We start from the raw sequence: 13,161 nt of genomic DNA on the forward strand, positions 1-13,161 counted from the left end.
TTGGTAACCTTTGTGTTACCTTAAGATGTCCTGTCACTACTGTACTACCCTATAGGATGTCGACCTTGGTAACCTTTGTGGTACCTTAAGATGTCCTGTCACTACTGTTCTAGAGTGTAATACTACCCTATAGGATGTCGAACTTGGTAACCTTTGCTAACGCATTCCAAATTTGTGTTCAGGGATTTTAACATAAGTCACATTATGTACGATATACTAGTGTATGATCAATGAAATATCAAAACATTTAAGTAATCTTATTTTCCAAACCTAGGACCCGATGGAAAATACGATCATCGTATTGAAGGTGGAACCCGTTATTACCAATGAAGCTGTTTTAAGTACTGGCGTTGTCGAGTCCCAAAATGAGGCTGTTGCAATTACTGGTATTTCCACTTCCGGGAAGGCGGTCGACTCACATACTGACATAATTAGCAGAAACAGTGATAATGAGTCGGATACATCCAACAGTAAGGTTGTTCCATCCGCTGATCACAACATAACAGATAAGGAGTCGGATACATCCAACAGTAAGGCTGTTCCATCCGCTGATCACAGTGATAATGAGTCGGATACATCCAACAGTAAGGCTGTTCCATCCGCTGATCACAACATAACAGATAAGGAGTCGGATACATCCAACAGTAAGGCTGTTCCATCCGCTGATCACAGTGATAATGAGTCGGATACATCCAACAGTAAGGCTGTTCCATCCGCTGATCACAACATAACAGATAATGAGCCCGATACATCCAACAGTAAGGCTGTTCCATCCGCTGATCACAGTGATAATGAGTCGGATACATCCAACAGTAAGGCTGTTCCATCCGCTGATCACAACATAACAGATAAGGAGTCGGATACATCCAACAGTAAGGTTGTTCCATCCGCTGATCACAACATAACAGATAAGGAGTCGGATACATCCAACAGTAAGGCTGTTCCATCCGCTGATCACAGTGATAATGAGTCGGATACATCCAACAGTAAGGCTGTTCCATCCGCTGATCACAACATAACAGATAATGAGTCCGATACATCCAACAGTAAGGCTGTTCCATCCGCTGATCACAACATAACAGATAAGGAGTCGGATACATCCAACAGTAAGGCTGTTCCATCCGCTGATCACAACATAACAGATAAGGAGTCGGATACATCCAACAGTAAGGCTGTTCCATCCGCTGATCACAACATAACAGATAAGGAGTCGGATACATCCAACAGTAAGGCTGTTCCATCCGCTGATCACAACATAACAGATAAGGAGTCGGATACATCCAACAGTAAGGCTGTTCCATCTACTGATCACAGTGATAATGAGTCGGATACATCCAACAGTAAGGTTGTTCCATCCGCTGATCACAACATAACAGATAAGGAGTCGGATACATCCAACAGTAAGGCTGTTCCATCCGCTGATCACAGTGATAATGAGTCCGATACATCCAACAGTAAGGCTGTTCCATCCGCTGATCACAACATAACAGATAAGGAGTCGGATACATCCAACAGTAAGGCTGTTCCATCCGCTGATCACAACATAACAGATAATGAGTCCGATACATCCAACAGTAAGGCTGTTCCATCCGCTGATCACAACATAACAGATAATGAGTCCGATACATCCAACAGTAAGGTTGTTCCATCCGCTGATCACAACATAACAGATAAGGAGTCGGATACATCCAACAGTAAGGCTGTTCCATCCGCTGATCACAACATAACAGATAAGGAGTCGGATACATCCAACAGTAAGGCTGTTCCATCCGCTGATCACAACATAACAGATAAGGAGTCGGATACATCCAACAGTAAGGCTGTTCCATCCGCTGATCACAACATAACAGATAATGAGTCCGATACATCCAACAGTAAGGCTGTTCCATCCGCTGATCACAACATAACAGATAAGGAGTCGGATACATCCAACAGTAAGGCTGTTCCATCCGCTGATCACAACATAACAGATAAGGAGTCGGATACATCCAACAGTAAGGCTGTTCCATCCGCTGATCACAACATAACAGATAAGGAGTCGGATACATCCAACAGTAAGGCTGTTCCATCTACTGATCACAGTGATAATGAGTCGGATACATCCAACAGTAAGGTTGTTCCATCCGCTGATCACAGTGATAATGAGTCGGATACATCCAACAGTAAGGTTGTTCCATCCGCTGATCACAGTGATAATGAGTCCGATACATCCAACAGTAAGGCTGTTCCATCCGCTGATCACAACATAACAGATAAGGAGTCGGATACATCCAACAGTAAGGCTGTTCCATCCGCTGATCACAGTGATAATGAGTCGGATACATCCAACAGTAAGGCTGTTCCATCCGCTGATCACAACATAACAGATAATGAGTCCGATACATCCAACAGTAAGGTTGTTCCATCCGCTGATCACAGTGATAATGAGTCGGATACATCCAACAGTAAGGTTGTTCCATCCGCTGATCACAGTGATAATGAGTCGGATACATCCAACAGCAAGGTTGTTCCATCTACTGATCACAATATAAAAGAAAACGATTCAGTTAGGTCTGACAGGAAGGCTGTTCCATCCACTGATCACATCATAAAAGAAAACGATTCAGTTAGGTCTGACAGGAAGGCTGTTCCATCCACTGATCACATCATAAAAGAAAACGATTCAGTTAGGTCTATCAGGGAGGCTGTTCTATCTACTGATCACAGTGTCAGCAATAAAACTTCAGCGTCCCTGTCTATTGGTGTCACGGGTAGCGCGTACTCACGAAGGCCTGACATGATCCTGTTCATCGTCATTAACACACAAAATAACAAATACGTGTCCACTTTAGTTCCATATAAGCAGTCCAAACAACTGTCAATAATTGGGGACATGTGCGAGATGGCTATCCATGCATATGGTTTACAGGGACACAACCATGCAATGGATTGGTACAGGGTCCTATCACACAGTCACCTCGCCACTGGGATGAACAGTTCTTTGGAGCAGATCACAGGTACAGTTGTATACACTAAGCGTTCGAGTAAACACCTAAACAATATCTATCAAATAGGAAATATATATGATTGTACGGTATACGTCGTGAAGAATAAGGTCGCATCTCACAGCTATTACTTGAAGGAAAACAAACATCAACCAAATAAGTAAAGTAAAACAATAAATTAACGACCTTAGTTAAGATTTAAACGACCGAATTTTTCAAGGCGATATCTAATAATTATATGTGTAAAGATGATTTTGAGTATAATTATATGTATAAAGATGATTTTGAGTATAATTATATGTATAAAGATGAGTTTGGGTATAATTATATGTATAAAGATGAGTTTGGGTATAATTATATGTATAAAGATGAGTTTGGGTATAATTATATGTATAAAGATGAGTTTGGGTATAATTATATGTATAAAGATGAGTTTGGGTATAATTATATGTATAAAGATGAGTTTGGGTATAATTATATGTATAAAGATGAGTTTGGGTATAATCATATGTATAAAGGTGAGTTTGGGTATAATTATATGTATAAAGATGAGTTTGGGTATAATTATATGTATAAAGATGAGTTTGGGTATATTATTTTCTGGTCACATATATTGTTTGATGACACATCCAACTTAATGTTTACTGTTAAATCGACCCGGTATCTTTAGTTGACAGTGGTGTATATGTGAAAAAGATTGTAAGTGTTTGAAGTTAAAATACATCTGGTACGGTTATCCTCTCAGTATATAGTACTTGTGTAGGAGATCTTACCCTCTCAGTATACAGTACTTGTGTAGGAGATCTTACCCTTTCAGTATATAATACTTGTGTAGGAGATTTTACCCTCTCAGTATACAGTACTTGTGTAGGAGATCTTACCCTCTCAGTATATAGTACTTGTGTAGGAGATTTTACCCTCTCAGTAGATAGTACTTGTGTAGGAGATCTTACCCTCACAGTAGATAGTACTTGTGTAGGAGATTTTACCCTCTCAGTAGATAGTACTTGTGTAGGAGATCTTACCCTCTCAGTATACAGTACTTGTGTAGGAGATCTTACCCTCTCAGTAGATAGTACTTGTTAGAAGATCTTACCCTCTCAGTATACAGTACTTGTGTAGGAGATCTTACCCTCTCAGTATATAGTACTTGTGTAGGAGATCTTACACTCTCAGTATATAGAACTTGTGAAGGAGATCTTACACTCTCAGTATATAGAACTTGTGTAGGAGATCTTACCCTCTCAGTATACAGTACTTGTGTAGGAGATCTTACACTCTCAGTATATAGTACTTGTGTAGGAGATCTTACCCTCTCAGTAGATAGTACTTGTGTAGGAGATCTTACCCTCTCAGTATGTAGTACTTGTGTAGGAGATCTTACCCTCTCAGTAGATAGTACTTGTGTAGGAGATCTTACCCCCTCAGTATATAGTACTTGTATAGGAGATCTTCCCCTCTCAGTATATAGTACTTGTGTAGGATATTTTACCCTCACAGTAGATAGTACTTGTGTAGGAGATCTTGCCCTCACAATATATAGAACTTTTGTGTAGGAGATCTTACCCTCACAGTATATAGAACTTTTGTGTAGGAGATCTTACCCTCACAGTAGATAGTACTTGTGTAGGAGATCTTGCCATCACAATATATAGAACTTTTGTGTAGGAGATCTTACCCTCACAGTAGATAGTACTTGTGTAGGAGACCTTACCCTCTCAGTAGATAGCACTTGTGTAGGAGACCTTACCCTCTCAGTAGATACACTTGTGTAGGAGATCTTACCCTCTCAGTAGATAGTACTTGTGTAGGAGATTTTCCCCTCACAGTATATAGTACTTGTGTAGGAGATTTTACCCTCTCAGTAGATAGTACTTGTGTAGGAGATCTTACCCTCTCAGTATATAGTACTCGTGTAGGAGATCTTAACCTCACAGTATATAGTACTTGTGTAGGAGATTTTACCCTCTCAGTATATAGTACTTGTGTAGGAGATCTTAACCTCTCAGTATATAGTAGTTGTGTAGGATATTTTACCCTCACAGTAGATAGAACTTGTGTAGGAAATCTTACCCTCACAGTATACAGTACTTTTGTAGGAGATTTTACCCTCACGGTAGATAGAACTTGTGTAGGAGATTGTACCCTCTCAGTATACAGTACTTGTGTAGGAGATTGTACCCTCTCAGTATACAGTACTTGTGTATGAGATCTTACCCTCCCAGTATGTAGTACTTGTATAGGATGTCTTACCCTCTCAGTAGATAGTACTTGTGTAGGAGATCTAACCCTCTCAGTATTTAGCACTTGTGTAGGAGATTGTACCCTCTCAGTAGATAGTACTCGTGTAGGAGATCTTACACTCTCAGTATGTAGTACTTGTGTAGGAGATCTTCCCATCTCAGTAGATAGTATTTGTGTAGGAGATCTTAACCTCACAGTATATAGTACTTGTGTATGAGATCTTACCCTCCCAGTATGTAGTACTTGTGTAGGAGATCTTACTCTCTCAGTATATAGTACTCGTGTAGGAGATCTAACCCTCTCAGTATGTAGCACTTGTGTAGGAGATCTTACCCTCTCAGTAGATAGTACTTGTGTAGGAAATCTTACCCTCACAGTAGATAGTACTTGTGTAGGAGATCTTACCCTCTCAGTAGATAGTACTTGTGTAGGAGATCTTACCCTCTCAGTAGATAGTACTTGTGTAGGAGATCTTACCCTTTCAGTATATATTACTTGTGTAGGAGATCTTACCCTCTCAGTAGATAGTACTTGTGTAGGAGATCTTCCCCTTTCACTAGATAGTACTTGTGTAGGAGATCTTACCCTCTCAGTAGATAGTACTTGTGTAGGAGATCTTACCCCCTCAGTAGATAGTACTTGTGTAGGAGATGTTCCCCTCTCAGTAGATAGTACTTGTGTAGGAGATCTTCCCCTCTCAGTAGATAGTACTTGTGTAGGAGATCTTACCCTCTCAGTAGATAGTACTTGTGTAGGAGATTTTACCGTCTCAGTATATAGTACTTGTGTAGGAGATCTTACCCTCTCAGTATACAGTACTTGTATCAGAGATTTTATCCTCTCAGTAGATAGTACTTGTGTAGGAGATCTTAACCTCGCAGTAGATAGTACTTGTGTAGGAGATCTTACCCTCTCAGTAGATAGTACTTGTGTAGGAGACCTTACCCTCTCAGTAGATAGAACTTGTGTAGGAAATCTTACCCTCACAGTATACAGTACTTTTGTAGGAGATTTTACCCTCACGGTAGATAGAACTTGTGTAGGAGATTGTACCCTCTCAGTATACAGTACTTGTGTAGGAGATCTTACCCTCTCAGTATATAGTACTTGTGTAGGAGATCTAACCCTCTCAGTATTTAGCACTTGTGTAGGAGATTGTACCCTCTCAGTAGATAGTACTCGTGTAGGAGATCTTACCCTCTCAGTATGTAGTACTTGTGTAGGAGATCTTCCTCTCTCAGTAGATAGTATTTGTGTAGGAGATCTTAACCTCACAGTAGATAGAACTTGTGTAGGAAATCTTACCCTCACAGTATACAGTACTTGTGTAGGAGATTTTACCCTCACGGTAGATAGAACTTGTGTAGGAGATTGTACCCACTCAGTATACAGTACTTGTGTAGGAGATTGTACCCTCTCAGTATACAGTACTTGTGTATGAGATCTTACCCTCCCAGTATGTAGTACTTGTGTAGGAGATCTTACCCTCTCAGTATATAATACTTGTGTAGGAGATCTAACCCTCTCAGTATTTAGCACTTGTGTAGGAGATTGTACCCTCTCAGTAGATAGTACTCGTGTAGGAAATCTTACACTCTCAGTATGTAGTACTTGTGTAGGAGATCTTCCCCTCTCAGTAGATAGTATTTGTGTAGGAGATCTTACCCTCCCAGTATGTAGTACTTGTGTAGGAGATCTTACCCTCTCAGTATATAGTACTCGTGTAGGAGATCTAACCCTCTCAGTATGTAGCACTTGTGTAGGAGATCTTACCCTCTCAGTAGATAGTACTTGTGTAGGAAATCTTACCCTCACAGTAGATAGTACTTGTGTAGGAGATCTTACCCTCTGAGTAGATAGTACTTGTGTAGGAGATCTTACCCTCTCAGTAGATAGTATTTGTGTAGGAGATCTTACCCTTTCAGTATATAGTACTTGTGTAGGAAATCTTACCCTCTCAGTAGATAGTACTTGTGTAGGAGATCTTCCCCTCTCAGTAGATAGTACTTGTGTAGGAGATCTTACCCTCACAGTATATAGTACTTGTGTAGGAGATCTTCCCCTCTCACTAGATAGTACTTGTGTAGGAGATCTTACCCTCTCAGTAGATAGTACTTGTGTAGGAGATCTTACCCTCCCAGTAGATAGTACTTGTGTAGGAGATATTACCCTCACAGTATATAATACTTGTGTAGGATATATTACCCTCTCAGTAGATAGTACTTGTGTAGGAGATCTTACCCTCTCAGTAGATAGTACTCGTGTAGGAGATCTTACACTCTCAGTATGTAGTACTTGTGTAGGAGATCTTATCCCCTCAGTAGATAGTACTTGTGTAGGAGATCTTACCCTCTATGTATACAGTACTTGTGTAGGAGATCTTACCCTCTCAGTATATAGTACTTGTGTATGAGATCTTACCCTCTCAGTAGATAGTACTTGTGTAGGAGATCTCACCCTCTCAGTAGATAGTACTTGTGTAGGAGATCTTACCCTCTCAGTAGATAGTACTTGTGTAGGATATCTTATCCTCTCAGTAGATAGTACTTGTGTAGGAGATCTTCCCCTCTCAGTAGATAGTATTTGTGTAGGAGATCTTACCCTCCCAGTATGTAGTACTTGTGTAGGAGATCTTACCCTCTCAGTATATAGTACTCGTGTAGGAGATCTAACCCTCTCAGTATGTAGCACTTGTGTAGGAGATCTTACCCTCTCAGTAGATAGTACTTGTGTAGGAAATCTTACCCTCACAGTAGATAGTACTTGTGTAGGAGATCTTACCCTCTGAGTAGATAGTACTTGTGTAGGAGATCTTACCCTCTCAGTAGATAGTATTTGTGTAGGAGATCTTACCCTTTCAGTATATAGTACTTGTGTAGGAAATCTTACCCTCTCAGTAGATAGTACTTGTGTAGGAGATCTTCCCCTCTCAGTAGATAGTACTTGTGTAGGAGATCTTACCCTCACAGTATATAGTACTTGTGTAGGAGATCTTCCCCTCTCACTAGATAGTACTTGTGTAGGAGATCTTACCCTCTCAGTAGATAGTACTTGTGTAGGAGATCTTACCCCCTCAGTAGATAGTACTTGTGTAGGAGATCTTCCCCTCTCAGTAGATAGTACTTGTGTAGGAGATCTTACCCTCTCAGTAGATAGTACTTGTGTAGGAGATCTTACCCTCTCAGTAGATAGTACTTGTGTAGGAGATTTTACCGTCTCAGTATATAGTACTTGTGTAGGAGATCTTACCCTCTCAGTATACAGTACTTGTATAAGAGATTTTATCCTCTCAGTAGATAGTACTTGTGTAGGAGATCTTAACCTCGCAGTAGATAGTACTTGTGTAGGAGATCTTACCCTCTCAGTAGATAGTACTCGTGTAGGAGATCTTACACTCTCGTTATGTAGTACTTGTGTAGGAGATCTTCCCCTCTCAGTATATAGTACTTGTGTAGGATATCTTACCCTCTCAGTAGATAGTACTTGTGTAGGATATCTTATCCTCTCAGTAGATAGTACTTGTGTAGGAGATCTTCCCCTCTCAGTAGATAGTATTTGTGTAGGAGATCTTACCCTCCCAGTAGATAGTACTTGTGTAGGAGATATTACCCTCACAGTAGATAGTACTTGTGTAGGAGATCTTACCCTCTCAGTATATAATACTTGTGTAGGATATATTACCCTCTCAGTAGATAGTACTTGTGTAGGAGATCTTACCCTCTCAGTAGATAGTACTCGTGTAGGAGATCTTACACTCTCAGTATGTAGTACTTGTGTAGGAGATCTTATCCCCTCAGTAGATAGTACTTGTGTAGGAGATCTTACCCTCTATGTATACAGTACTTGTGTAGGAGATCTTACCCTCTCAGTATATAGTACTTGTGTATGAGATCTTACCCTCTCAGTAGATAGTACTTGTGTAGGAGATCTCACCCTCTCAGTAGATAGTACTTGTGTAGGACATCTTACCCTCTCAGTAGATAGTACTTGTGTAGGATATCTTATCCTCTCAGTAGATAGTACTTGTGTAGGAGATCTTACCCTCTCAGTAGATAGTACTTGCGTAGGATATCTTATCCTCTCAGTAGATAGTACTTGTGTAGGAGATCTTACCCTCTCAGTAGATAGTACTTGTGTAGGAGATCTTACCCTCCCAGTAGATAGTACTTGTGTAGGAGATATTACCCTCACAGTAGATAGTACTTGTGTAGGAGATCTTACCCTCTCAGTATATAATACTTGTGTAGGATATATTACCCTCTCAGTAGATAGTACTTGTGTAGGAGATCTTACCCTCTCAGTAGATAGTACTCGTGTAGGAGATCTTACACTCAGTATGTAGTACTTGTGTAGGAGATCTTACCGTCTCTGTATATAGTACTTGTGTAGGAGATCTTAACCTCTCAGTATATAGTACTTGTGTAGGAGATCTTACCCTCACAGTAGATAGTACTTGTGTAGGAGATCTTACCCTCTCTGTATATAGTACTTGTGTAGGAAATCTTACCCTCACAGTAGATAGTACTTGTGTAGGAGATCTTACCCTCACAGTAGATAGTACTTGTGTAGGAGATATTACCCTCACAGTATATAGTACTTGTGTAGGATATCTTACCCTCTCAGTAGATAGTACTTGTGTAGGAGATCTTACCCTCTCAGTATAAAGTACTTGTGTAGCAGATCCTACCCTCTCAGTAGATAGTACTTGTGTAGGAGATCTTACCCTCTCAGTATATAATACTTGTGTAGGAGATCTTACCCTCTCAGTATATAGTACTTGTGTAGCAGATCTTACCCTCTCTGTATATAGTACTTGTGTAGGAGATCTTAACCTCTCAGTATATAGTACTTGTGTAGGAGATCTTACCCTTTCAGTAGATAGTACTTGTGTAGGAGATCTTACCCTCTCAGTATATAGTACTTGTGTAGGATATCTTACCCTCTCAGTAGATAGTACTTGTGTAGGAGATCTTACCCTCTCAGTATATAGTACTTGTGTAGGAGATCTTAACCTCTCAGTATATAGTACTTGTGTAGGAGATCTTACCCTCTCAGTATATAGTACTTGTGTAGGAGATCTTAACCTGTCAGTATATAGTACTTGTGTAGGAGATTTTACCCTCTCAGTATATAGAACTTGTGTAGGATATCTTACCCTCTCAGTAGATAGTACTTGTGTAGGATATCTTACCCTCTCAGTAGATAGTACTTGTGTAGGAGATCTTACCCTCTCAGTATATAGTACTTGTGTAGGAGATCTTACCCTCTCAGTAGATAGTACTTGTGTAGGAGATCCTACCCTCTCAGTATATAGTACTTGTGTAGGAGATCTTACCCTCTCAGTAGATAGTACTTGTGTAGGAGATATTACCCTCTCAGTATATAATACTTGTGTAGGATATCTTACCCTCTCAGTATATAGAACTTGTGTAGGAGATCTTCCCCTTTCAGTAGATAGTACTTGTGTAGGAGATCTTACCCTCACAGTAGATAGTACTTGTGTAGGAGATCTTACCCTCTCAGTAGATAGTACTTGTGTAGGAGATCTTACCCTCTCAGTATAAAGTACTTGTGTAGGATATCTTACCCTCTCAGTAGATAGTACTTGTGTAGGAGATCTTACCCTTTCAGTAGATAGTACTTGTGTAGGATATCTTACCCTCACAGTAGATAGTACTTGTGTAGGAGATATTACCCTCTCAGTAGATAGCACTTGTGTAGGAGATCTTACCCTCTCAGTATAAAGTACTTGTGTAGGAGATCTTACCCTCTCAGTATATAGTACTTGTGTAGGAGATCTTACCAGTACTTGTGTAGGAGATCTTACCAGTACTTGTGTAGGAGATCTTACCAGTACTTGTGTAGGAGATTTTACCAGTACTTGTGTAGGAGATCTTGCCCTCTCAGTATATAGTACTTGTGTAGGAGATTGTACCACATGCTTCCAGACGAAGGTACTGGTGTAGTAGATATTTTCAAATCTCTACGAGGTTATTTTACTTACTATATAAAATGGATCACTTCGTTATCTATTCATGAGACCTCATAAGGATTTATCAATTCTTTTGAAATTGATCCCTGACATAAAGATATTTTAAGATTGCGTTACTGTTTGTGATAACGTGTGTACTATGCATGGCCGTATATAAATCTACAGAGATGGGGAAATGACCACTTGACAATTTTAATGAAACACGATCTGTCGTAACTAGGTTTTATAGTTTGTTACGTTGTGCATGCTTGTATACGTCTATTATCGACATGAACATTTCAATTTTCACTCATCCTTCGCTTTTATTCTAATTAGATTCGCCAGGAGGGAAGATATCACACATCCAGATGCCAGCTCTCGTGACCAGTTGTATCCCAAACTGTCTTCCTTTTCATACAAAGGTATCACGCTCATACTTCTCATCACTGACAAGTTATAAAAGGACAAAATTACAAAGTCCAGTCTTATTCATACTGCGTCCTGCACTCTATGTATGACTCCATTCACATCAAAATGAGCTATTGACATGTCTGACATTTGCACCATCCTATTTAAGATTATGTCCCTGCCAGGAAATCGGGTATTAGGTTTCGGGATTTCAAGTGCCAGCAGAAGCATTTATGTCTTCCAGAAATTTTATAATTTGATATCTTATTCATAATCTGTTTATGTTAAACAACATCGATGTAAACCGTTGACAGAACTCTGTTAATTCAGGTATATTCGATCATGAAATATCCATTACCCTTAACTTACAGAAAACTACGCCAGTCGATGCAATCCAAGACAATTGGAGAGAAGGTCAGTACACACTAACTACGCTGTATCGGACAAGTGGAGTGATGTTTATACAGCAGGTGTCAGACGGGACTACATCCATACATATACACAAACACGGCCACGTAGTCATTCCCTTCCCTCTCCCTTCCGCCAACGACTTCGAGGTCCACCTTATGGAAGGCTCACAGCAATTCGGATATATGTTAACCGGTTGTTTACCAACAGAAAATTTGTCCTTCAGAACCAGTAAGTGTTGTATCTGTCATTTTCGAGATAAAATCAAATACTATATGATGAACTATTTCTTTTAACATATATAAGTGGCTGACATGGTATACAATTAGTTGAGTTTTACCTATTTTTTATGATTTTTACATTTAGGGATAAAACTAGCAAGTTACTGTGTATATTGATAAATAGACCGATATATAGTGTAAGTTTTTATTATCATTCTGTTTAGAAACTAAAAAGGGAGAAAACTGTTATGAAAAAATGTTTGATTTGTTGACCTATGTAAAAACGAAGAATTGCAGAGAGTGGTTGAAAAATTATTCAGACTCTCCTTTTTATTTATTTTTTTAAATATGTAGTAGTTGATGCAAACCCTTTAAATATTTCCAGAAATGGTGCGAAACAGATGTCTTTGAGCTCTACGGGAAATGTTTTGGTTATCTGCGCAACAAACTTCCCAGATTCCATCGTCTACCGTACTTGTATCGAAATAAATCACCCGAGTACTTCAGTGACATATTAAATAATAAAGGAGGATGGATGTACACTTATATCAAGAACGATGGTGGAGACCCAGCTTCCGTTCTCAATGGCAGAATTAAAGGCCTATTCTTCAGTGCCGTACTACAGGATAACACGGGACTTCCACCTCCGAAATCGCCATTTGGATCAGACAGACTTTTTATTCCGACATTGTCTGTTTTTACCAACAGGTTCAATCTTTACTTCGCAGATTTTTATTGTCACTCAACCCAAGGACGACACAAAGTCCAGCTTGTTCTTACTTCAAAAGGAACAGAAGAAGACACGTTTTGCCAGCAGCGCCTAGTTTGGTTAAATCCGTATCGTAACCCATTCTTCTACAAAGAGATCCACCCAGACGGTAGCGGACTAGTCCGTGTTGTAGTTACGGTAAATGTTATTGTTGAG

The 13,161-nt window shown here is 39.7% G+C and overlaps 1 protein-coding gene across 1 annotated transcript in view; it reads left to right on the top strand.

Annotated features, from left to right (window-relative positions):
- The window catches only part of LOC117338617 (dentin sialophosphoprotein-like), a 13,798-nt gene extending 1,038 nt beyond the window's left edge, over positions 1-12,760 (top strand). The window contains exons 2-5 of the mRNA XM_033899974.1: positions 275-2,996; positions 11,536-11,621; positions 11,979-12,246; positions 12,622-12,760. Of these exons, the coding sequence (XP_033755865.1) occupies positions 281-2,996; positions 11,536-11,621; positions 11,979-12,246; positions 12,622-12,647 (3,096 nt within the window). The 5' untranslated portion in view covers positions 275-280 and the 3' untranslated portion in view covers positions 12,648-12,760. The remainder of the gene's footprint in view (positions 1-274; positions 2,997-11,535; positions 11,622-11,978; positions 12,247-12,621) is intronic.
- Positions 12,761-13,161: the final 401 nt, after the last annotated feature.

Source organism: Pecten maximus, chromosome 11 (genome assembly GCF_902652985.1).
Source record: "Pecten maximus chromosome 11, xPecMax1.1, whole genome shotgun sequence".
Classification (NCBI taxonomy): domain Eukaryota; kingdom Metazoa; phylum Mollusca; class Bivalvia; order Pectinida; family Pectinidae; genus Pecten; species Pecten maximus.